The sequence below is a fragment of the Pelodiscus sinensis genome, chromosome 2 (genome assembly GCF_052426305.1).
Source record: "Pelodiscus sinensis isolate ZL-2025 chromosome 2, ASM5242630v1, whole genome shotgun sequence".
NCBI lineage: Eukaryota > Metazoa > Chordata > Testudines > Trionychidae > Pelodiscus > Pelodiscus sinensis.
In genome coordinates, this window is record NC_143053.1 from 259,229,948 (window position 1) to 259,254,750 (window position 24,803).

The 24,803-nt window shown below is 50.6% G+C and overlaps 2 protein-coding genes across 9 annotated transcripts in view; both read right to left on the minus strand.

Moving 5' to 3' along the window:
* Nucleotides 1-1,673, minus strand: part of SCAP (SREBF chaperone) — a 100,661-nt gene extending 98,988 nt beyond the window's left edge. Inside the window, exons 1-2 of one of the 5 annotated variants that reach the window (XM_075923014.2) lie at nucleotides 1,520-1,670; nucleotides 531-591 (exon numbers count right to left, since the gene is read on the minus strand). The gene's annotated coding sequence lies outside the window, so the exon portion shown is untranslated. Of the gene's footprint in view, nucleotides 1-500; nucleotides 592-1,519 lie in introns of those variants that run through there. The other 4 variants (XM_075923012.2, XM_075923017.2, XM_075923015.2 and 1 more) reach the window with 4 other exon arrangements.
* Nucleotides 1,674-4,693: 3,020 nt separating this feature from the next.
* Nucleotides 4,694-24,803, minus strand: part of ELP6 (elongator acetyltransferase complex subunit 6) — a 31,505-nt gene continuing 11,395 nt past the window's right edge. For 2 of the 4 annotated variants that reach the window (XM_089776850.1, XM_089776849.1), the window contains 5 exons: nucleotides 12,785-12,912; nucleotides 12,095-12,223; nucleotides 11,036-11,228; nucleotides 6,058-6,204; nucleotides 4,694-5,164 (listed from right to left, as the gene is read on the minus strand). In XM_089776850.1, coding sequence (XP_089632976.1) covers nucleotides 5,036-5,164; nucleotides 6,058-6,204; nucleotides 11,036-11,228; nucleotides 12,095-12,223; nucleotides 12,785-12,912 — 726 coding nt within the window. In that variant the 3' untranslated portion in view covers nucleotides 4,694-5,035. The remainder of the gene's footprint in view (nucleotides 5,165-6,057; nucleotides 6,205-11,035; nucleotides 11,229-12,094; nucleotides 12,224-12,784; nucleotides 12,913-24,803) is intronic. The other 2 variants (XM_075923020.2, XM_089776851.1) reach the window with 1 other exon arrangement.

Consider the following 24,803-nt stretch of genomic DNA (forward strand, 5'->3'; position numbering starts at 1 on the left):
GAAGCCACCCTCCTCCTGTTTTGCAGAGTTTGAAACACTTTCTGTAACCCAGTAATTTTCAACCTTTTTGCATTTGGAGAGCCCTAAAAAATTCAAATGGAGGTGCAGACCACTTTGGAAATCTTAGAGACAGTCTGTAAATCCCCTGGGATCCATGAACCACAGGTTGACAATCACTAACACCACTTACAAGCTGAAAGGCTAGAGATCGCCAAAGTGAAATAGCCCTGTGCCAGCCTCCCCCATCCTAAAGCAAAGGAGTGTCAGTTTTGCTGAAAATACTTTCCACTTACCAAACAAGTCTATTTAGGAACTGAGCAACTTACTTCATGTCTACCTTTATTAGGCCTCCTTTCCTTTCCTAACTGCATGTTCATTATTTCTTTCGCTTGATTGATCAGCTTGCATCTTTCCCTTAATTTTGATATCTGTAATTAACTCTTCTTCTCTCCCCATCCTCCTATTTCCACTCCCAAACCACCCGTGTGGTCTCTTCTTACCCTTTGTGTTTCTCTCTCCGTTCTTCTCACCTGTCTCAATCTATTTATCCCCAATGCCTTCCTCACCCATCTACTGCTTCTTGATGTTCTTCTGCAAAAAAAAGTAGGAAATGACCCTGGCTCACAGAATCTTGCTCACGTCTAGAGCAGCGTTTAGAGAAATCTGGGGGGGGGGAGGAAGGGGAGGGACATCAATGCAACTGGAGAAAACAGAATGTGTGTTAAGTTTTGCAGCGCTTTATTCTTTTTGTCCTTTTCTACACCCAAAAATGTCATCGCCCGCCGGCTACCATTTCGTTTGTTAAACAAACGCGGTGCAACGGCAGAAAACAAACGTGGCGTGTCTGAAAAGTGCAGGTACTGGGGGTGCTTTGTAAAAAAGACGCTGAGAGACGCTGCTCTGGAGCAAGGGTCCCCAACCGACGGGTCGGCCGGTGTCTGCCCAGGCGGCTCTCGGGGGGCTCGTCGCACACCCCTTGACCTGTCCCCGGGGGCCCCCCTGGAAGAGGCTGGGGAGCGAAGCGCCAGATCCCCTGCCCGGCTCCTCGGCACGTGCCTGGCTCCCGGGGGCCTCCTCGGAAGCCGGGCGCCGCGGGCAAGACACGAGCCGGTTCCCGGGCCCGCCCCGGGACGACACCGCGCGCGCTCCGGGCAGCTCCCGCGTGGGGGGGGGGGCAGCCGAGTCCCGCACCGCGTGAGCCGCAGCGGGCCCCACCCAGCGCCCCTCACCCCGGCCTCGCGGCGGGCGGCCCCGTGTTTACCTGAGGCGCGTGACAGGCCGGGGGGGGGGAGGGGCCGCGGCGGGACAAGGCGGTGACGGGGCGGGGGGGGGGTCCCGCCGCGCGCCGCGGAGCCCCACCCCCGGGAGAAGGTGGGACCGGGCCCGCCCCCCGGAGCACGAGGCCGGCGTAGGGGCAGAGCCGGGCGCGGGCGGTCGCCACACACACACGCGCGCGCGCGCTGGGGCCTAGCGCCGCGGCCGTTAAAGGGGGGTTGAGGCGCGCGCGCGCGTCGCTCACCTTGGGGGGAGTTGGAGGGGGGCGGGGCGCGTCTCGCGCTGCTCAGCCTCGCTCGGCGCCCGGCCCGGGCCAACGCGTCCCCTCTGACCTTTCCCCTCGCGCCCCTACGCCAGCACCGCGCCCACTCGCGCAGGCTGGGCGGCCGGGCTCCGCCCCCTCAGGCCTTCGCCACGCCCCCTGCCGGGACTGCCCCCCCCCCCTCGCTGAGGCCACGCCCCTGGGTCCGTGCACGCGGGAGGGGCGGGACTGCGGGGGCAAGATAGAGTAAGGCAGTGGGGGGGGACCAGGCAAGGGGCACAGTGAGGGGGCTGCGGGCAGACGGGGGGGGGGGCTAAGGGCAGGTGAGGGGGGTGTTAGAAGGGGGGACAACTGGGGGCCACGAGCCAAGACAAACGGGGGGGGAGGGGTGTCAGATGGAGGCTTCAGCCAAAACAAGGCCCGTGGAAGTGACAGGGCCACACTGGGACCCAGGTGCTGCTGCAGGCAGGCTGGGGCCAGGGAAGGGACTAGCTCTCATTGCAAACAGAGCCAGGATGCACCCATGCCATTCCACAGCCAGGTTCAGGGGACACCCTGCAGCACCTGGGATAAAACAACACGTGGCACCAGGGGCAGGGTGGCACCCAGGAGGCACTGAAGTGCCACTGCAAGCAGGGATGGGATAATGTGTGTGGCACTGGGAGCTGGCAACCTTGCCGCAACAGCATCGGGAAATTAAGCCACACAGCACCCGAGCCTAGTTACTTGCATTGCCACAGCATGAGCACTGCCACATGGTGCTCTGTGTCACACTTCCTCCCCCCCCCCCCGGGAAAAGCAGGCAGGGGGCCTGCGGTAGCACTAATACGAGGCTTTTCAATTTGCTTTCATTGTCAGCGACGGACAGGTAAGGTAGAATCTGGGTCATTGGGATGATCTAGTGTCCATGTTAGTTTCTGTAGAATTTAAACTGCCATTTAAAACAAAAAAAACACAACACACATTTCCTGATCCTCATGGTTATGTGGACAACCATGCAAACTGTCCCATCCAGCTCCAAGGGACAGCAGCTTGGGTACTTACTGCTACGTCATGGAGCGAAGCCAATTTCATGCTGAGAGAGCAGCAAGAGGGCATGAAGGGACTCTCTCGAACCCTGACCTTGTGTGTGTAAATGTACACAGGAGTAGGGCCTTAGCTAGAACTCATCTAATGAAGTCAGCGTCTGATTTTTCCTCTCATAGTGGAGGCCATTCTGGGAGATGAGGTTACAGTTGACAGATAAACTGAACTAATAAGGGATCGTTACAGCATTTCAGTAGGTCAGAGCTCTTTCGGAAAAAGGGGAAGAGGGAGTTCTTTTGAAAGAAAAGGAAAAAGCCCAGGTGCCCTGGTGACCATTCCACCCATAGTAATCACAGCTTAAATCTTTCAAAAAAGCAGATCGCATTTTCAATGCACTTTGGCAGCATGGACGCTCTCTTTCAGAACAAAACAAGTTTTTTCAGAAGACCTCTTCTGGAAAAGCTTCTTCTGAAAGAAGCCTGTGGTCTAGCCATAGCCAGAGTCAACAGAAGAAGTGCTATACTAGCCACACACAGAAAGCAGGGCCTCGTAAGCATAGCAAAATTAAGGAGGTTGGAGATAAAGGTCAAACTGAAAGCAACATATCATTTAGTATTCAGTGAAGAACCTTCCCAATATTGCGATAGGCCTACATGGGCAGGTAGCCCTAAAGAGAACTGCACAGCTGAAATCTAACACCGAGACAAGAATTCCTATATCACTGCTCCATTATAAGATATGCTTTGGGCTTTTTACTTGCCTGCTTGATAATTTTTAAACACATATTCTAGCCCTGTAATTCACTTATGTTGGGTGGGATAATTTTGGCCATTGGCCATGCATTGCATTGATGCATGGACTGTATTGGAATGGTATACTGTGGCATGCTGTACCAACACATCTCTGGTGACCATATCAATTTTTGCAGGTTTCAAGATTTTATTTAAAAATAAAATTCCTATTCTGGCCACAAAGATAATCTTCTGCCTGTGACCCATTGCAATGATATACCTGAGGCAGGAAGGAAGGACTAAGTGTTTGTCTTCATGGCCCCACAGTGCAAACTACCAGGGCACGGACTACAGAACACATTAAGCATTTCATAAGAATGGCCACACAGGTTAGGACAAAGGTTTACCTAACCCAGAACCCTGCCTTCCAACAACAGCCAATGCACTAACGGCCCCATCTAAATCCTGCTAGTGTAAGCAAAAAGGTATTTAAATTTGCACCTTCATTAACATGAACTAGGCCATGTAGACAAGTCCCAGACCCCACAGCACTGAGGCCCTGGAGTGATTTGCCCAGACCTGTGACCTTTCCCTCTCACCCCTTCCATCTCAATGCAGTATTAACTCTGAAGCCCAACAAAGAGTTAAACTAGCACAGAGTTAACACTTTCACTTCTCATCTTTCATGGCAGAAACACTCACCCTGGAGCTTTATTTAAGCGCCTTCCCATCTCTGTCAAGATGGAAGTTTCCCAAAAAAGCTTAGCTGATTAATGATACTTATCACTCAATGCATGTAGTTGTTTTTAAAATTAAACTCTGAGTATGATCCCCCAATAGAGTTTTTTCAGACACCCAGAAGCTGTTAGTAAGAAATTGTATTCCATGCATCAATCGAGACTGAATGTGTGTTGTGCTAGGCTCTGTACATAATACTCAGCTAGAGGGATGCAGCCTAGGGCTCGCACTTTGAACAGATGTGACAGAGGCTGGCACCTGTATTTCTAGAAGAAAGAAAAACATGTAACAAAACTTGTCTGGGCTTTCTAAAACACACACTCAGAAGAGGGGCCCAGGGTTATTTTTTCTCTGTGCAGATTATCTGTAGCTGCGGTCTAATTTGGTACATTTCAAATGATTAAATGTCCCATTTGGTACATTTTAAATGGTTAAACCAACTCTTAACCCAGCTTAAAATCAGAGTTTTTGAAATTCTGATGGCCACTAAAGGATCACTGATCCTTCACTCCTATCCTCTGTCTTGTCTAACTGAATTGCAAGCACTTCAGGGTAGGTACTGTCTCACTAATTGTACAGTGCTTACCACAATCTTGACAGGCAAGGCCTGCTTTCAAATCAATGAATAATAATAAGGTGTATCGGACTACGACACGGCAACTGCCTGTTTGCTAATTATATTTCAATTTCACTGTTTTCTCTTCTTCGTAATTAGAATCCTTTGTACATTACAGTGGAATGCTGCTGGACAGTAAAGGGAGAGGAACGGATTTGGCAATAAGCACAAGTCTGGCAGATCCTTCCACCTGCCCATTGTTCACTGCAGGACTGGGTTTTAAATGTCACTTCGTGCCAGTGCAAACCCTGCTCAGTGCACATGTACTGGTCCTGGAAAGTGCTGGGAAAATACCCAGGTTGTACTGCTATCATCTCCGGTTTTTCCCTGGTCTCAAGCACCACTCTCCCTTCAGTCTCAGGCCCCGTGCTGAATTGTGCCTTGGAATCACAACACAGCTGCTGACATTCCTCTGGCAAAAAATGTGACATTCTTGTCCTGAATTTTATACTGGTAGATTCGGAGGAGGTTCCTCTCGGCTCTCAGCTTGGGTGACCCCTTCTGAATGATCTTTAACTGCAAAGGAAAGGGAACGAGAGTGAAAAGCTGCTTTCTTGCGGCTGCAATCACCGCCTCTTCCCTCCCAGCAAAAGGCTCGAGCAGGTGACATGGCCTATGTGTTAAAATACCTTTAGAGTCTGCAACTGGCCTGACTGAAGGATTCAACACTGCCATTTTGGAAAGCGATGTGCAGCCATTGTCACAGGCACTAAACCTCTCTCTCAGTGGCAGCCTTGTCAGAGAGGCCCGGACCCTCAAGAAGACTGAAGTGCTCTCTCCTTCCTAGACAGGATCCAGCCAGGTCATGGATGAGACCCACCGGACGAGAGTTTGGAGAAGCTTCTGCACATTCATAGCACCCCCATCACCTTAGTGTCAGGGCACAAGTTTGCATTAGCGCAGCCTGTGCTATATAAAGAATTTCCATCTCCAGGGCTGTCCAGCCCCTTTCCCCAACACTAGGTTCACAAAAACATGGACTTCACTTCATACTTCTGCCATTGATAAAATCCGCAGGCCAGATCCTAGCCCTGCTCCGGCTGCGTGGCACCACGTCACTGACTGAATCTCCAAGCAGCAGAAAGCTGGCGCAGTGTCTCTCATCCCTACTGGCAGCCCCCCAAGAGGTGTGGTTGAGGACAGGGAATGCAATTCCAGTGCCACTGTGTCCTAGCCCCCTTAGCTTCTGGGGGCAGCTGGGTATAAATGAACCCCAACGTTGCTCTGAAATATGGCGGGGCCCCATTAATACCTGCATCAAGAGCTACAAAGAGGGCCCACCCTCTGAGCTGCAAAGAACATAGCCTGGCTCCATCTAAAGTTGTAGCCAGGCATTAGTGGGGACTATAAGAAGTTGTCATGTCTGAGGACAGCAATGGACGCAGGGGAAATGCTCTCACAAGTGTTACCTGTCCATGAACATCTTTACAGAAGCCCGTAGCCAGTCCCTCTGCCCAAAGGATCAAGTTGCTCTGGTGACAGAGTGACTTCACGACCAGTTCATTCTCCTCATCTTCTGAATCATCACTGCTGTGCACTAGCACCACTACGTTCCCCTGCATCAGAAAGTGTCACACAGGGATTAGTGACTCTGTGACAATCAATTCTGGATTACGAGAGGAGATCAGAGACCTGAGCTCACACAAACACATTGCTAACAAAGCTACTTAGCTTCAAGTTATCTGCCTCTATCTGGGTTCTGAATCAGAGCCGAGGGGGAGAAGAACCAAGCTTATATATAACTCTCCAGCCTAAAAATACATCAAGCTTTTGTTACAAAACAGCCAATGCTAGTTAAACTGATCTCTCGGGCCAAACAGGCATCTCAGCTGTGAGCTGTACCTTAAACGAACCATCTAACAGAACTAGCTGAAGGGCTGTTGCCAGCTGCATTATGTCCACATTTGCCTTTTGTGAAAGAAAAGAAAGACGTTTTAAAAAAATCCAAACTTAATTCCATTAAAAATATATCACAACTTGAGAGTCTTTGGCTCAGCCCATGGGAATAAGGTCACTGAAGATTTAAAGCCAAGTAAATACTGGCCCAAAATTAAAGTTTTCCAAAAGAAAAAAACCCTTTTACAGAAATAAAAATATTTCTGTTCAGTATTTATTTTTAAATTACTTTGGAAACCAAGATTCCAAACAAGCAGACGGATGTTCCCTTAGCACTATTTTCATCCCAAACACTGGAGCATTAGCTCCCAATATGGAAATCACAAGGTGCTACTGATTAGTCTATTGTTGTGATCCAAGGTAAAGGACATTGGGGAGAAGGGGAAAGCATGGCATAGGAAAAAGTGAGTGTGATATTTGATGACTCTTTCAGCATTAATGCTCTCAGGAGTTACTCGTATGCAGTGAAGGGGAACTTCTGAAGTTGATTATATTCACACACACTCAAACACCAGTACGCATGATGTGGGGTAACATTCCAGAACTGTGCAAGTGGTTGTTCCTTTGCCATCCCAATTGGAATTGACAGCAACATTTGACCATGCTCTGGTACTTGCTAGATTCATTAATAACTACTAAGCCCAGCTAAACCAAGGGATCAGTGATGGGTCTGAAATAATTAGAGCTAAAAATTAGGACTTATGAAAAGTCTCTAGATATCAGACTGCTAAAATCATCTTGTTCTGATTAATATCATGCTTTCTCCACCATTTGAATTTTGACGTGAACAAAAGAGCTATTTTCTCAAGACCCACTACCTCTGGCAGTCTTTTATCTCTTTAATAGCTAGTCTGAAAGTAGCGGAGCTACACAGAATTCCTCACTGGCTAATAGCTTGTGAGAGATTAGGTTTTGAAATTATATCTGAAGGGACCAGCACAGATGCTGTCAGGACTAGTGAAAGAATGGCCCTGGATCAGCGATCCAAGGTCCTGACACATTGTGAAAACACAGGGTTTTCCTTTCATGACACACTGGGGCTGTGTCTACATTGGCACCCCTTTCTGGAAAAGGGATGCTAATGAGACACTTCAGAATTGCAAATCCGCGGGGGATTTAAATATCCCCCGTGGCATTTGCATGAACATGGCTGCCGCTTTTTTCCAGCTCGGGGTTTTGCCGGAGAAAAGCGCCGGTCTAGACATGATCTTGCGGAAAATAAGCCCTTTTCCGCAAGATCCCTTATTCCTACTTTCAAGGAAGATCACGTCTAGACTGGCGCTTTTCTCCAGCAAAACCCCGAGCTGGAAAAAAGCGGCAGCCATGTTCATGCAAATGCCGCGGGGGATATTTAAATTCCCCGCTGATTTGCAATTCTGAAATGTCTCATTAGCATCCCTTTTCCGGAAAGGGGTGCCAATGTAGACACAGCCTGGCTGTGTATATAAAATGAGATACATTTGGACTATGCTCCAACTGCCTTTTGGTTTGTAACTTCATTCCTAAATCACAGTTCCAGATTTCAAGCTTTTTATATTTTTCCCCAATTAAAGTAGAACAGTTAAATCCAGGGAATCTGACCCAGCTGTAACAGAACCAGCTTTCTCCTTAGTGGGCACAGGGTGCAATGGGGCCATTCAGCGACAACAAAGTTGACTTGTTTAAAAAGCAAAGGGTTTGAGTCTTTCCATTCCCCACCCTCCAGCCTCAAATTGTTCTCTTTCGCATCCTGCTCTCAGCTGGCCCTTTCACCTAGTCAATCTACTCTTTCAGAAGACCACTGCCCTTTAAAAACAAAAATCAGATATATAGAAGTTTTCCCCCTCCTCCCACCATTTTCCACTCTGGCCAGTGACAAAGTGGGGCTTCATTTATTTTAGGGTCGTGATAAAACACCAAGAAGCTTCAGCACAAGAGACTTCACTCCTATAATAAGAGATTGCCGAGTGAAGAGTGTAGAAACTTGTCCTTCCATCCCAGTAGCTCAAAGCACTTTACAGAAAAGGGTTAATCGTCACTTTAGTGACTACTGAAATGCAAACACCTCCGGGTGGGATAGATGGCAGCGGTTTAAGAGCACACAGGAACAGGACACAGCACTTTAGGAGAAGATATGAACACTATCACACGCCCTTTGCTTAAGTACAGGCAGTCCCCGGGTTACGTACAAGATAGGGACTGTAGGTTTGTTCTTAAGTTGAATCTGTATGTAAGTCGGAACTGGCGTCCAGATTCAGCCACTGCTGAAACTGACCGCCAGTTCTGACTTACATACAGATTCAACTTAAGAACCCCAAGTCAGCTGCTGCTGAAACTGATCAGCGGCTGATTCCAGGAAGCCTGGGGCAGAGCAACTTTGCCTCGGGCTTCCTGTAGTCAGCGCTGGTCAGTTTCAGCAGCGGCTGACTTGGGGACGCCTGGGGCAGAGCAGCTGGGATGCTGCTGGGTTGCTCCAGTAGCAGCGCTCCTCGCTCCTTGGCGCTACTGGACCAACCCAGCAGCACCCCAGAAACTGACCAGCAGCGGCTGAATCAGGACCTGGGGCAGAGCAGCTGGGGTGCTGCCGGGTTGGTCCAGTAGTGCCCAGAGCGGCGCTGCAGGACCAATCGGCAGCGCCCCAGCTCTCTGCCCCAGGGTCCACAACAAAAGCCTGGTCTGCTGGGGGGGGGGGACACACTAGCTGCGCCCCCCCCCCAGCAGACCAGGGACACGGGGAGCAGAGCCGCAACGGCAGCGGGGTGCCGCGCCTCTGAGGCTTTGCTCTGGCAAAGTCTCAGAGGCGAGGGACCCCGCGCGGCTGCGGCTTCAGTCCCGGTGCCTGTGGTCTGCTGGGGACTGTCCCCAGCAGACCACAGGCACCGGGACTGAAGCCGCAGCAGCGGCGGGTTCCCGCGCTTCTGAGGCTTTGCCAGAGCAAAGCCTCAGAAGCGCAGGAACCCGCTGCTGCTGCGGCTTCGCTCCCGGTGCCCCTGGTCTGCCCAGCAGACCAGGGGCACCGGGAGCAGCTTACAAACGGGGCTTTCTCGCCCCGGAGCTCACAGGCAGCAATCCGCCACCTCGACCTCCGGGGACTGCCTGTACTATGGTAATGGGCACTCTGAAATACCTGTGAATTGGAACAGCAGAGGGAATTTGTGTAGATCACATGTCACTACCTACAGCAAAATGCAGGACAATGTAGCACTTTAAAGACTAACAAGATGGTTTACTAGATGATGAGCTTTCGTGGGCCAGACCCACTTCCTCAGATCTAATAGTGGAAGAAAATAGTCACAACCATATATACCAAAGGATACAATTAAAAAAAAAATGAACACATATGAAAAGGACAAATCACATTTCAGAACAGGAGGGAGATGCGGGGGGGGGGGGGGGGGGAGGAAGGAAGGTAAGTGTCTGTGAATTGATGATATTAGAGGTGGGGAGAGTGGGATGTTTGTGAGTTAATGGTATTAGAGGTGATAATTGGGGAAGCTATCTTGGTAATGGGTAAGATAGCTTGAGTATTTGTTCATTCCTTCTTGGAGAGTGTCGAATTTTAACATGAATGACAGTTCAGAGGATTCCCTTTCAAGTGCAGATGTAAAAGGTCTTTGTAGCAGAATGCAGGTGGTTAAGTCAATGTGTTCATTTTTTTTTAATTGTATCCTTTGGTATATATGGTTGTGACTATTTTCTTCCACTATTTGATCTGAGGAAGTGGGTCTGGCCCACGAAAGCTCATCACCTAATAAACCATCTTGTTAGTCTTTAAAGTGCTACATTGTCCTGCATTTTGCTTCAGCTACCCCAGACTAACATGGCTACATTTCTATCACTATGTCACTACCTAGTTATTGGAGCAGGATCCTAGAGGGGAAGCCCCACCCACACAGGATCTTTCATGGCCACAAGGAGTTAGGAACTCTGCCCAGGCACCATGCTCTGCAGGGATGCCCCCCCCTTCCTGGCAGCAGGGACTCAGAAGAAAGAGTGCCATCTAGTGACCCAAGGCCATAAAGTTACTGAACATTGGGAACACTACACAGAGACATCACAGCATCATCTCCACGGGGGGCAAGGGAGGCAGAGACACGGCGGGAAACTGCTTCGGACCCCACTCGCGCCCATTCCCACTGCAGGCACTTCTGCTTTTGAAGTCCCCCTGCGGGACTCTTGTACATTTCAGAAGCAGAAGTGCCGCCGGGAGCACAGGGTGAGCAGGGACTGAAGCAGTCCCCACTCACCCCATGCTCTCTGTGGCAGCCCCTCCCCACTGCTGCCTCCATGAGCAGTCCCGGCTCGTGTTGATCACTGCGCCTCTGCAGCACAGGTGGCTCTGGAGCCAGCCTGAGCCAGGACTGAGCAGTCCTGGCTCAAGTCGACTCCTCTGGCGCTACCCCCGCTGCACCTCTGCAGAGGCACTCATCGACTAATCGTCTCGTCGATTCAAATTGTACTGACGATACCATTAGCCAGATAATGGCATTTGAACATCCTCAGTCACAATACCTTCAACTGGGAGCACACCGCAACTCGGCAGTAATGGACGAAATCCAAAACATCCACCGGCCTCACACCCAGGCTGAGCAGAACACTGAGCTCGTCCACCAGCAACACAGGGCATTTCCAGGAATCGCTAGCAGAGGGCATCAGGGATGTCCGGACAAACTCATACATGGTTTTCAAGTTGGAGCCATCTTTGCTGGAAGGAGGAAAAGGAAATTTTCATTTGACCTGGTCTCAACCTGGTTTTTGTCCTGCATTAGCTACAGAACAGAATTGCAGCAATGTAGGGCTGGAAAGGACCTCTAGAACCATGCAGGACCAGGCCCCTGCAGAACCACAAACTCATACCAGTGATGGGCACCCAGGCTAGTCAGCGGTCCGAAGACTGTCATAACCAAGAGGGTCTCCCGGGATTGGGCAGTTTTGCTGACTGCACTGGCATCCCTAGAATTTGCAGGGGGTGCCGATGGAACCTTTGCTAGACCGGATGCAGAGGGAGCGCCTGGCTCTCACAGCCAATGCTGTGTGCAATCAACACACACTTCACGTGCCCTTGCTTTGCATGCACGTCACTTCAGTAACACTGGTAGGAAACAAACTCCATGGATGGAAGCCAGCAGAATAACAACCCTGTGCGTGGGCAACAGTAAACAAAATGTCTCATGGGCCACACATACAACCCCAATGGGCCGCATGCATCCGCAGGCTAGAGGGCCCACCACTGACCTAGACCATCCCGGACAGGTGTTCATCCAACCTTTTCTTACAGCTTCTCAGTTTAGAAGCAGGTACAGGGCATGTCTGCCCTGGAGCTAGAAGTGGAATTTCCAGCTCAGGAAAACATGCCCACATTAAAAATAGTCTATGGGGTGGCTAGCCCATCCTGCTGCCCGTGCAGTCTCTGCTCTGCTCCTTTCAGCAGACCTCAAACACAGCTCGTACAGTCTGTCTACCTGGGCTGGAAGCTAGACCAGCTCCACTGTAGACATGCCTATAGTGAGAGCAGTACAACTTCCCTAGTGTGGAGGTGGCAATACCGGCATAAATGTGCTTTGCACTGACATGTGCACCTGGATACGGCAGTAACTCTTCCCACGCTCGTGGGGGGTTCCTCTGCCTTCATGCAGTCTGCTTCTGAATGGACGGAATGGGTCAAATGCAGCGTGTTTACAGGAACCAGCCACTGGAGTTCTACACCAGGAAGCAGAAACAACAGATCCCTATGGCAAGGCTCTGAAAGTTCCCCCTCGAATTAGCTCCTTTGTTTCACGTCACTCAGCACTTTCACAGCTCTAGAGATGGAAGGAAGCAGGACGAGAGCAGAGGGTGACCTCCTCTGGCTCTCAGTGGAGCGGGGCGGGGGGACGGAACACAGCCCCACAGAAGCCAGTAGAGAGGGAGGCAGGAATCATCTCACCATTTCAGAGTTTGGATTCATTTCTATTTGCAGGTGTGAATTTAATGCCAGTGAGAATTGCTGGACTGACAGCCCACGAGAGCAACTCATTCTGCTTAGCCACACAGCAAGCACAGTGCAAGCTTACACACCCGTTGCCCCAGCCCTGCCCGGCACAGGAGAGAGTTCAGTCCCAAACTTTGGTCTCATTGCGGCACAGGAAGGCCAGTTAGTGCCAGCTATGATGCCGACACCGGTAGAGCAGGATTTACCCTGACAGTTCAGCATCAGAACAGATGTCAACATATCCAACCCCAGGCGTTACTGGCTGTACCTCTCCCAAAGCAGAGCATTACCTTATCCACTGAAGGGGACTGGTCTGTCCCCCATGCTGCTCCTCCCCAAACAAGACACCAAAGCAGGATTTCAGGCCTTCCAAGAACACGAGCTGTCCTCGCTCTTTTGCTGCGGTCAGACTGACTCCCTGCAGGAGGCGGAAATATCATCTCACGTAAGCAAACAGCTGCAGAAGAATGATTCCAGTGGGGCCCCAAGCGGAGCTGTGGCCTCTTTGGATACAATCTAATCTAAACATGCTAATAAAACCAATCCCCCACAGGATCTTGCACAGCCCCGGAGCCAGACAGTTCTGTTTCACACATTGCAAGAGAACTTAGCTTCCCATGTTTTGCCTGCAGATAGTCCCAAGGAATGGCCAGGAATAGCAACACCTGCACACTGAGCCTTTCCGTGGCTTTTCAAGTTCACAGAGCCTTAAACGCACATTAATGAACTAGGTCCTCTCATCTCCCTGGGGAACCCGCTGGCACCATAGTTGTCTTGCAGCTGAGGAAAGGCAGAGACACAAAATGAGTCACTCAAAGCCAGAGTGTGCGGAAAAACCCAGATAAAAATCTAGGCGCACCCATCCACTGAGACAGGCTCTCCTGGGCCCTGTTGCTTCACATGCAAGAACGCTTGCTCTTTGTGCCTTCCTAATGCCCGCTCTGCTTTTGGCAGCAGGAGGATCGGGGCATTTTAGAACTAGTTCTGACAACCCAGCCTGATTAGACCTTGGCTCAAGCCATCTCTAAACTTCCCAAGACAGGCGTCTGGGATGGAGAGAAAGGAGGAATGACTGAGAAGGGTGTAAAAATCTCCTTTCACCCAGCACTCAGTATCTGTCCTCTCAGCCAGATGTGCACCATGGAAACCGTGCACTCAGGGAGAGCTCCAGAGACAAGCCAGGAAACCTGAGAGGGAGGCAGCCATTGTGTGCAGCAATGTAACAATCTGGCTTTTCTGTAGCCACGTTGGAAGGCCTGTGCTAGGCCTGAACCAAAGCCGCCTTCTGCAGCCAGACTGAAGAGTAGCAGCCATTACTGTAAGGCCTGGAGTCACATCCTCACAGTTCCATCTAAACTGTATTACACAGTGTCACCCCAGGCTGGGAGGAGGGGACTTTGCCCTGACAGCCCCCCACTGTCACCAGATAAAGAAACAGATCTCAAGATGGGGAAAGAAAACTTAAGTCACCCCATTCTGTCTGGCCAGAAACTGCTTCTCCATAGAGAATGTTGTGCAATCCTCATTCTACGAGCATTGTCACTACACTTTTCTATTGTTTGACGGGGTGATCTCTGTCTGGTTTGTAACTATTCCTGTCTGCTGGATAATTAATTTTGCTAGGTGTAAATCAATTAAGATGGTGGGGTACGATTGGTTAGGTCATTTTGTTATGATTGGTGAGTAAAATTATACTAAAATAATTGGTTACAGTCTAGCTAAGCAAGACTCAGGTTTCATTATATAAACTGAGGTTCAAAAAGGAGAAGACGATGATCATCAGAAGTAACAGAAGGCAGAAAAGGCTGGAAGAGGACCAGGAGGAGGGGGGAAGACCTGGAAAAGAAGAACTCACCTCGGAGACACAGCCTAAGACCAGAGAGACTGATATTGCCTGGCCAACAGGGGAAGTCTGCCAGCCTTTATCAGGATTGGTGAGCATGACCCTGTGCTTAGCACGTGCATTCTGCTTGTTTGGGAATTGTCAATAAATAGAGGATAAGGATATTACTGTGTGAGGCTCTTTCAATGGCTAAAGATCCTGCAAAACCCACAGGAAAATGTGCCCTGAGCCCTAGGAATTGGGTAAGAGTGTGTGTCCCTACAGTGTGGAAGAGATAGAGACATCTGTGCGGGTAACTGTAACAAGATTAGGGGATGTTGGTCTTTGGGGCTGTCTCGGGGCTTAGTACAGCACCCAGCAGCGTGGTACCCGAGAGTTGATACGGTACTTTCCCATATTTGAACTAATCATTTCCCCCTGTGTGCCGCTGCAAACAGTTCACTCATGTGGGCCTTCAAGGATGGCGGAGGACTTGTCCTAAAAAAAAAGCTTAGCCATCAGTGTAGCAATAACAGTCCCGTGGCAACATTAATTCATCTAACAGAGCTACCGACCACAAGCCAGGTGTGCCTGAAGTTACAGAGAGTGCAGTGAACTGGCCAACCCAGTAGCCTGACAATTAATAGAAAGTACAAATACATCCAAGATTGCCTTGCCGGTCCCTGGGAAGCAGGTCAATATGGTCAGAGGGACCAAGGGAGTTGCCCAGGCTCACATCAATGGTAGAAGTGGGACTAGAACCAAGAACTCCTGCTACCCAGGCCTGTGCTTACAACCAGGCCTTGCCCCAAGCACTTGGCAGCAGCTGCAGAACAATTAAGTCTCCATTGACATGGGCTCCCAGGCACAACGCTAGGTGTTACTCGGTTGTAATATTTCTTCTTGAGTACTTTCCAAGAATCTCAAAGTGCTTGACAAACACTGATCATCTGGCATGGCACCGGTGTTCAATATATCCCATTTTGCCATGAGGAAACTGAGGCAACAGGGGACAAAGTGACTTCAGGAATTTCTATATTGGGGTGCATTTGGTACCCATCTTTGATTTTCAAGTGTGCAGGCACCTGCGGCTCCCACTGACATCAACTGGTGCTACCAAAAGACCAGCACTTTTCAATGGCAGGCCTCAGGTGACTTGCCCACAAAGTCAAAGTCAACACCAAAGCCAGGACAAAGGTCTGAGGTTCCTGGGTTCCAGCCCATTGTTTAATCAACAGAATGTCCCCTTTCCCTTTATCAATATGGCTCTCTTTTGTTGAATACATTGTAGCTGCCTGGCGTATTCACCTCTGGTTCACTCTGTTTTCTGGGAAGAAATCCTGCATTTATTACAGCCTGCGATCGGGTGGACCACGTCCTGAGGCCCCCTGCTGGAGGCTTTGTGGCCCTGCCCCACCCGCATCAAGAGAAGTCCTCTTAAGAGGCAAGAGTGGGTGCAGAGGAAGCAGCCAATCAGAGGCCAGGAAGGCCATATAAAAGAGCTTCAGGGTCAGAGCCAATTCAGTTCCTCTGGAGACCTCAAGCTGGGCAGAGGGGGGGGAATTGAGCGCACGGCAGCACCACGGAGAGCTCCAAGCAGAGAGCTTATTGGAGACCAAGGGACTGTTGGGATGTGGAGATAAAGCCCTGCTCCCGTCTCCAGGAGCAGAAGCCACTCTCAGTCAGAGTGGGCAACAGCCTGGGGGAACAGACTCAAGGGGACACTACCGAGGGCAACAAGATGGGGCCCTGTTGGAAGGGGTTTGAGTCACACAGGATGGGTGCGTCTAGACTGGCAAGATTTTGCGCAAAAGCGGCTGCTTTTGTGCAAAAACTTGCCAGCTGTCTACACTGGCTGCTTGAATTTGCACAAGAGCACTGACTTTGTAATGTACAAAATCAGTGCTTCTTGCGCAAATACTTTCCCGCTCCCGCTCGGGAAAAAGCCCTCTTGTGCAAGAATACTTGCGCAAGAGGGCCAGTGTAGACAGGGAAGAACTGTTTTGCACAAAAAAGCCCCAATGGCTAAAATGGCAAATGGGGCTTTCTTGCGCAAAATCACGTCTAGCCTGGCCATGGATGCTTTTGCTCAAAAGCATCTGTGCCAATCTAGAAGTGCTTTTGCAGAAATACTTTTAACGGAAAAACTTTTCCGTTAAAAGTATTTCCACAAAATCGTGCCAGTCTAGACGCAGCCGATGTGACTCGTCCAGAGGGCTGAGTTGCCAAAGAGGCTTTCAGCGGGTGAACAGAGAGAGAGCAGCCCCATGCACTCAGCCAGACAGGGGCACCTTACACAGCCATAATCAACCAAAGCTATCTCAGTGGCATACGGCAGGCAATCCTCTTGTTTCACAAGCATCTTTTCTAGTCGTAACGTTGTTATGCACTGATCCCACTTTAATTTTGAAATAAAGGTTGCGCTGCTAGGGAGTGAGAGGAAAAGTAGTGCAAATGGGGCTTTTTGGCGTCTTGGCTCACTAGAAACTGGGCTGCTCCTTCACACAATAGGCAGCGAGAGGGGAGCAGATAAGACAGAAAAACTATCAAAAAGTTCAATCTGGTTTTGCTCGGTACTCAGAACTGGTGAGTCAGGCTAGGAATGGTTCACCCTTGAATGCTAGGAGATACATACACCTGTAGGCCTGGCATACGTAGACCTTAACAATGGTTGGGGTAATGGAGTGATCACACGGATGGCTTCTTTTCTTAGAAGAGTTGCTAAGTATGTTGGTATATCCGCCTGAGCCAATTGCTGAAATCAGAGGCAGGCGTCCCAAGAGAAATTGGATCCAGAAACAAACATTCAATTGGTGAAGTTTCTAGTGTGCCTAGTAGAGAGGAGGGTACAAATAGCCAGGGCTTGACAAATTAGTCAATCTACTCGCCCAGGGTGAGTAGATTTGAAGCCGGCATGGCGCCGCAGTGTGAGCAGCGCATGTGCAGCATGCCAAAATGCATAGCTGGCGAGCAGCGCTCGCCGCCGATGTTAAGCCTTGCAAATAGCTATGGTCCTACATCCTTAGTTAACTGGTCGCTAAGCATTATACAACGCACTTTTCTAAGAGATTTCCTTGGAACATCACCAAGCTCTTTGCAAACATTATCCGAACCTCACCACACCCCTAGGAAGCGATCCTCGTTTAACAGGTGGGGAAGCAAACACAGAGAGAGGCTGCGTCGCCTTGGGCAAGTAATTGCAAAGTCAGTGGCCAAGCCAGGGATAGCCCCATGTCTCTTGATTCCTAGCACCCTACTTCATCTGCCCCCTCTCTCTTAGGCAACCAATCCACATTTAGGCAGCAATATGGAAGATTTCAGCTTTTTCTGCTTTCCTACCTGGAAAAGCAAGCATGAGTGTTAGGTCTGTCAGATGATCACTGCCAGTGACTAGCTCCAGCTGTTTTGAAAGCCTGGCATTCTCCCATGAGACCCCGTCAGCGAGGCCGGCCGGGGAGTGAAAAGACAAGGTTGCTCTGCTGATAAGGAGAAGGTCGTTTCCAGGAAGGCCAACCTCGCATTCGGGTCATTGTGGTCCTTCTCCTTCAGTGCTTATCAGCTGCCACATGTGCATTGCCAGTGACACCAGAGACAAAGCTGCACAGCTGGGAACACGATTCCATCCGTCAGTGCTGACGCCAGACAAGACTGTACAGGGCAATACAGAACATGCCGCTTTGATGCAACGTTTTCTATCCCTGCCAGTTCACAGGGTTGGAAGTTTTGACAGCTGCCTTCATCTAGTGAAGGCTACTGAGGGCGTCGGATAAGTAATAGATTCAGATTATTTTCTTTTCCTTGCATTAAATCAGCCCTGACACGGCCGTTCATTAAGCCAGGCTAATCTCCCTGTGCAAATTTCTGGAGGGAAATCATTCAAATCTATGGCTAGAATCCTGGCTGTGGTTCTGCAGTCAGTCGAAGGGAAGGGCCTCTCTGTTTAAACAGCAGGATTGCTCTTCTTTTTAGGAGGTCCTCTCATTTTCAACAGAGCCACGCTATGCAGGGTAGGGATGTTAAATTTACATTACTTAACTAATCGAATAGTCAATAGGATTTCCATCAACTATTCAATTAGTCTTTAAGGGCACCTTCGCCTTTGCTGCAGTTCAAAAGTGGAAGCCCCACGGGGAGCATAGGGCCAGCGGAGGACTGGCCCCATGCTCCCTGCAGTGCCTCAGCCTCTGAGCCCAAGGGGGCTCTTGTACATTTCAAAAGCAGAATCACAGCAGAAGCGGCGCAAGCAGAGATGGCTTCAGTCCCCACTTGCGCTGTTTCCCACTGTGCCTCTACCTCCTCTGCCCCCCACAGAGAGTGCTGGGGGAACTGGCTTTTAAGCCGGCTCCCCCCAGCACCAGCTCCTGCTCCCCCCCTTGCTGCCAGCAAGCGAGGAGAGGAAGTGACCAGTTGAGACCTGCACAACTTGGAAAGCGGCGAGGGCCATATTACAGTAAACTTCAGATAATCCGGCACCTTTAGGACCCAGGGGGTGCTGGATTATCAGATTTGCCGGACTATCAGAAGGGGGGGCTATGAGGGGTCTGGGATGGGGTTGGGGAGGATGCCACCCCAGACCCCTCATAGCCCCCCCCTTCCGATAGTCCGGCTCTGCCTCAGGCGTCCCTGATTCAGCCGCTGCTGGTCAGTTTCAGCAGCGACTGAATCGGAGATGCCTACAGCAGAGCAGCTGGAGTGCTGCCGGGTTGGTCCAGTAGCGCTGACCCTTGGCGCGGCGAGACCAACCCGGCAGCACTCCAGCTGCTCTTGGGGACGCCTGGGACAGAGCAGCTGGGGTGCTGGGTTGGTCCCGCAGCGCCGCTCCTCGGCGCTACTGGACCAACCCGGCAGCACCCCAGCTGCTCTGCCCCAGGTATCCCCAAGTCAGCCGCTGCGGATACAGATCAGCAGCTGACTCCGGGAAGCCAGAGGCAGAGTTGCTCTGCCCCGGGCTTCCTGGAGTCAGCTGCTGGTCAGTTTCCGCAGCGGCTGAATCCAGATGCCTGAGGCAGCCGAGGAGCGGGGCTACTGGACCAACCCGGCAGCACCCCAGCTGCTCTGCCCCAGGCGTCCCCAAGTCAGCCGCTGCTGAAATTGACCAGCGCTGACTACAGGAAGCCCGGGGCAGAGCAGCTCCTGCCTCGGGCTTCCTGGAGTCAGCAGCTGGTCAGTTTCAGCAGCGGCTGAATGGGGACAGCTGGGCGCTGCCGGGTTGGGTCCCGCAGCCCCGAGGGGCAGCGCTATGGGACCAACCCGGCAGCGCCCCAGCTGCTCTGCCCTAGGCGTCCCCAATTCAGCCGCTGGTCAGTTTTAGCAGCGGCTGAATCGGGGAAGCTGGGGGCAGAGCAGCTCCAATGGTCCGGCTGCCCGGAGCATTTCTGGGTTCCTGATGGTGCCAGACCATCAGGAGTACCAGACCATCAGATGCCGGACCATCGGAGTTTTACTGTACTCCAAAGAAAACAGCTGCGGGCCACACGGGTAGTTTTTGGGGAGGAGGTAGGGAGGGGAGATACTTTATTAAGAATTTTTCAAGTAAATTAGGCTTGCATAACATACAGCTCCCAATGCCCTTACTCTCTCCTCTCCCCTCCCAGTATCACCATGTCGCCCCTCCCACAGACACCTCCCCTCCTGCCTTTTTCCTCATTGTCTGCACTTGGCCCCCTGGCATTTGTCTCTCCTGCACCCCTGTCCCTTGGTGCCTTCCACTTTCTCCTGACCTGCCCCCGCCCCTCAACACAAGCTTCTTCCCCTCCCCGGCTTCTGCCTTCCAGTTTGTGGGGCTGCCGGAGCCTTTTGGAATCCGGCAGTCACCGGCTGTACGTCACGCCGCCACGTCACGCCAGCATCCTGGCATCTGTCGGCATCCTGCCCTCTGGCTTGCGCCCCGCCTCCTCGCGCCAGAGCTGCAGGCAGGCAGCCCGGTGGCGAGAATCGCCATACTTCCCCCTCCCAGGAGACACTCCGCTCCTCTGTATGGCCGGCGGATCGGATGGGTCCGTGCCGCCCGTAGTCATTACGGGCCGCACAGTGAGCCCCTGCGGGCTGCATATTGTGCAGGCCTGGACTAGTTGCATCACTGTTTGACTATCCAAGAAGCACAAGCCCTAACACAGGGCTAACCAACACAATGTTTCAGTTTCTATCCTAAGAATGGCCACAGCGGGTCAGACCAATGGTCCATCTTGCTCCGTATCCTGTCTTCCCCACCTCACGCACATGCTTCGTCTAATCCTCATTGCCCCCTCGCTTTGCACATTCTGCCAGGAGGGGCAGTTCACAGCAACACCCATTAGCACCAGACACACATGTCCTCATGTTCCCAGGGAACCGCTCCTAGTCACACCCACCACACGGCAGGCAGATTCCACCAGAGGCTGATTTAGACTAAAAGTGTGGAAATCAGCTTGCAGCTGATACTTCCCACTAGAATCCTGCCAAGAAACCAGGGTGGGAATGGATCTCTTACTGAAGCCAATTATGCAACTACAAAGTCACAGCAAAGAAAAGCCCATTTACAAGCCAAAAAGCTCCCAAACAAGCACTTTATTATATGACAGATGGAAACAACCAAAAAAACCTACATGAAATATGCCACCCACTTGATAAAACCGCTGTTCTGCATTCAGAAAAAAACCTGAATGATCAGGGTTATATACTAGTTAGTCTAAGATCAATCCTGGATTAAATAATAGAATGGTTAAATTGGGATGCTAGCAACAAAGAACTGGAGGCTACAAATACAACTAATGCCAATTAGCTTGCTTTAATGGAAGGTAGGTCTTATCAACCAAACCTGTTTGGGGATTTTTTTTGGGGGGGGGAGGGGGAGAGACAGGATTACAGGTCGGATTGATAAAGGTAACTGCATGGATTTCACCAAAGCTTGATTTAGTTCCCATGTGGCATTTTGATTAATAATAGGACACATGATACCTATCAGATGGATTCCAGTCTGGGTCACCAACCAATCTGGAGATATCGCTAAAGGGAGCTGCTTGTGGCAAGGTCCCCAGGGATCGGTTTGTGGTCCAATGCTATTTAGTACTTTGATCAATAATTACACAACGGTATCAAATTTTCACGGGTAAAGTTTTCTGACGACACAGATCAAAGGAGGAGAACCGGTTACTGTGACAGTGATCTCAACCGCCTGGTTAGGTGGTTACAAGCCAACAAATGTTTCAACACCCTTTGGAATGAAGCCTCACTCGTCAGGGCTCAGTCCCAATTGGTTATGCCTTGGAGGTGCAAATCCTGCGAAACAGAACAGGGCTGTCATTTTAATAAGCAGCTCCTCTGTACCTAGAACATTTTAGCTAGGACACAGTGTCAGTGCACCAAGGGCTCCACTTGGTCTTAAGATTAACTCACACTAAGATCATTAAATGCTAATAGCACTAGAGTCTGATCTGCAGCCCTTACTCTTGTGCACTTAAATGAGCTATAGAATCTAAGGTTCCTAGGTCGATGACCTCTCGAGGTCCCTTCCAATTCTAGTGTTTGATGATGGGCCTGATTCTTAAGTACAATTAACAACCTCATGCTGAACTACAAAGTTCTACTTTTTAGAATAGTTCCTTCCCAACATATGGGCTCTGCCTGCCCATGGGATTTCATCCAGAAGTGCAAAACCCGGCTATAGGCAGACAAGCAAAACTATTACATATGCTGTGATTTGTTCTGGTGAGTGAAATTGGCGTAAGCCGCCTCCATTCAGATGCCAGGAGGGATTTGTGCTAGTAATTGTCGTAAGTGGGGCAAATCCCCGCTATCGACAAGGCCCAAGCCTCAGAGGGTGTGTCTAAACTACATGGCTCCGTCGATGGAGCCATGTAGATTAGGCTGACTGGCAGAGGGAAATGAAGCCACGATTTAAATAATCACGGCTTCATTTAAATTTAAATGGCTGCCGCACTCTGCTGACCAGCTGATGATCAGCTGTTTGTCGGCAGATCGGGGCAGTCTGGATGCACCGCGGTCGACAAAGAAACCTTTGTCGACCGGCGCAGGTATGCCTCGTGAAACCAGGTTTACCTGTGCCGGTCGACAAAGGCTTCCTTGTCGACCACGGCGTGTCCAGACTGCCCCGATCTGCCGACAAACAGCTGATCATCAGCTGGTCGGCAGAGCGCGGAAGCCCTTTAAATTTAAATTGCGGCTTCATTTCCCTCTGCCGATCAGCCTAATCTACATGGCTCCATCGACTGAGCCATGTAGTTTAGACACACCCAGAGTGAAGCTATCCATCCAAGAAACACCTGTATTAAGATTGACATTGTGTTAATCTAAACAAGTTGACGTAGCCTCTGTGTCAAATCCAAGATCTTATTGCAAATCTAGGGGGTTATAAATAACCACTAACCAGGGGCATAACCTTCAACATCAAAGAACTGCCAAGGAATTCAAGGACTGCCGTCCACACAGAGAATCCTGAAATTATAACATAGCACGGAGCCTAAAGCCGGGAGGTTAGCCAACAGCTAGCGACAGATTTATCTGTCTCTTGGAATTCCCCAAGGAAAAACTGGATTGTTCCTTTCAGCACCTCTCTGTATGGATAATAACATTGTTCAGACAGTGAGGAACACCACCTTTCAATTTGCATCACATACAAGCCCCATCTAATCCACATGGTTCTTTCACTTTCTCAGTCCCCTAGGAGAGAGAGAGAGAGAGGACGGCAACACCTATTAATAACACACACTCACGCCTTGTCTGCACTGGGAAATTGCAGAAGTTCAGAAATCATCCCATAAACCAACATATTTCCCTTTCTGTACATAAGCTCTGTTCACAGCTGGACATGGTTCTCCCCAGGGCACTGTCTCTGTCTACTGTAGCTGCTAAGTGATGTTTAACATGTTAATTAACACCACTTCTTACAGGATACATTTTCCCCAAGGTATGCAGAAGGGCCAGCCTGGCTGCAATTCGCCCCCCTCCCGCTGCCTCAGCAGTGAGGAGACCTGTTCCCGCTGGCCCAGCGTAGTCCGGCAGAGGCTGATTTGGGTGGAGTGTGGAAATGTAGTTTGTAGGTGCTATTTATCCACTAACATCCCCCAGACAACGTGTGCATGGGAGGAGAAAATAACAAACTTTAAATAAAACCTCATCGTTTTACCAAGGAAAAGTCATTCTGCTCACATTAGATCTGAGCTCTCAACCCATTTATGTCCTATGACAAGGGAATAATTGGACATTAGCTTTGGTCTCTGGCTTATCTTCAAGCGGTAGGCCTCTCGGGACAGGGACCACCTTTTTGTTCCAGGTGCGTAGCGTGCCAGGGCCCTGGTCTGTGCCGAAGCCCCATGTGCAGGGGCAATACCAAATAAATGAATGAAATAAGCGAAGTACAATTTGCTTTACAAAGCACCAAACCCAACCTACAGCACCGAACAAACATCCGCTTTACAAGCCTCTTTCTCCCCTCGTGACAGACGGTGGAGAACCAGCAGCTGAACCAGCTGTCCGATCACAGGAAATCCAATTAGTTCCCCTGAAGAGGGTAGGAGAGAGGAAAGGGAGCAGCCTGGGCGGGGGAGATCGCAGGGGCTAATTAGTTAAGCCCTGCGTGGATACGAAATGCAAAATGGATGCAAAAAGGAGCTGCGGATATTTGCATTGACATCCGCAGAGTGGCAGGGCTCTCCGAACTGCCAAGGGAGAAGAGGAGCACAGGAAGGAAGGTCAGGGGCCAGGCCCTGCCAAATTACAGTCTCCCTGGAGAGATCTCTTCCCTCTCTTAAGACTATATGACACCGTACAGAGAATTGCGGCCTGGGAGGGTAAGAGGCTGTGACTGAAAACACAAAGCACACGCTGGTGGTTACAGAGTAGAGGCATCAGAGCCACTTAAAGAAGACAGGGGCAGAGGGCTGAGCCCTGTTATAAGTAGGGACTTGTCCAGGATCTGCCTTCTCCATGTGGATAGGGACCCTACCAGGGCAGCTGGTATAGAGGTCCAGAAGTCAAGGCAATGAAAGAGACACTGCAATGACCCAGAGCAGCAGAAGGCGATGCAGAAGACCCTGCAAGCCTAGTACATCCACCGCCTGGACAAATAGAAGGAATGGAACCAACAGCAATTGCCCATAGCCCTTGGTGAGGTCTGTAGCAGTGAGTAGCAAGCTCCCCCCAGCTTATCTAGGACCTCGTCAGGCCTAGGCACGGGGTAGGCATCGAACGCAGTGACGGCAGTCAGCTTCTGATAGTCCATGCAAAACCAGATCATACCGTCCATTTTGGGGACGAGCACCACGGGACAGGCACAAGGGCTGGAGGACAGTTGGATCACCCCTAAAGCCACCATAGAATCCTAGGACACTAGAACTGGGAGGGACCTCGGGAGGCCATCGAGTCCAGTCCCCTGCCCTCATGGCAGGACCCAGCACCATCTAGACCATCCCTGGTAGATGTCTATCTAACCTACTCTTAAATATCCCCTGTGGTGGTGATTTCACAATCTCCCTGGGCAATTTATTCCA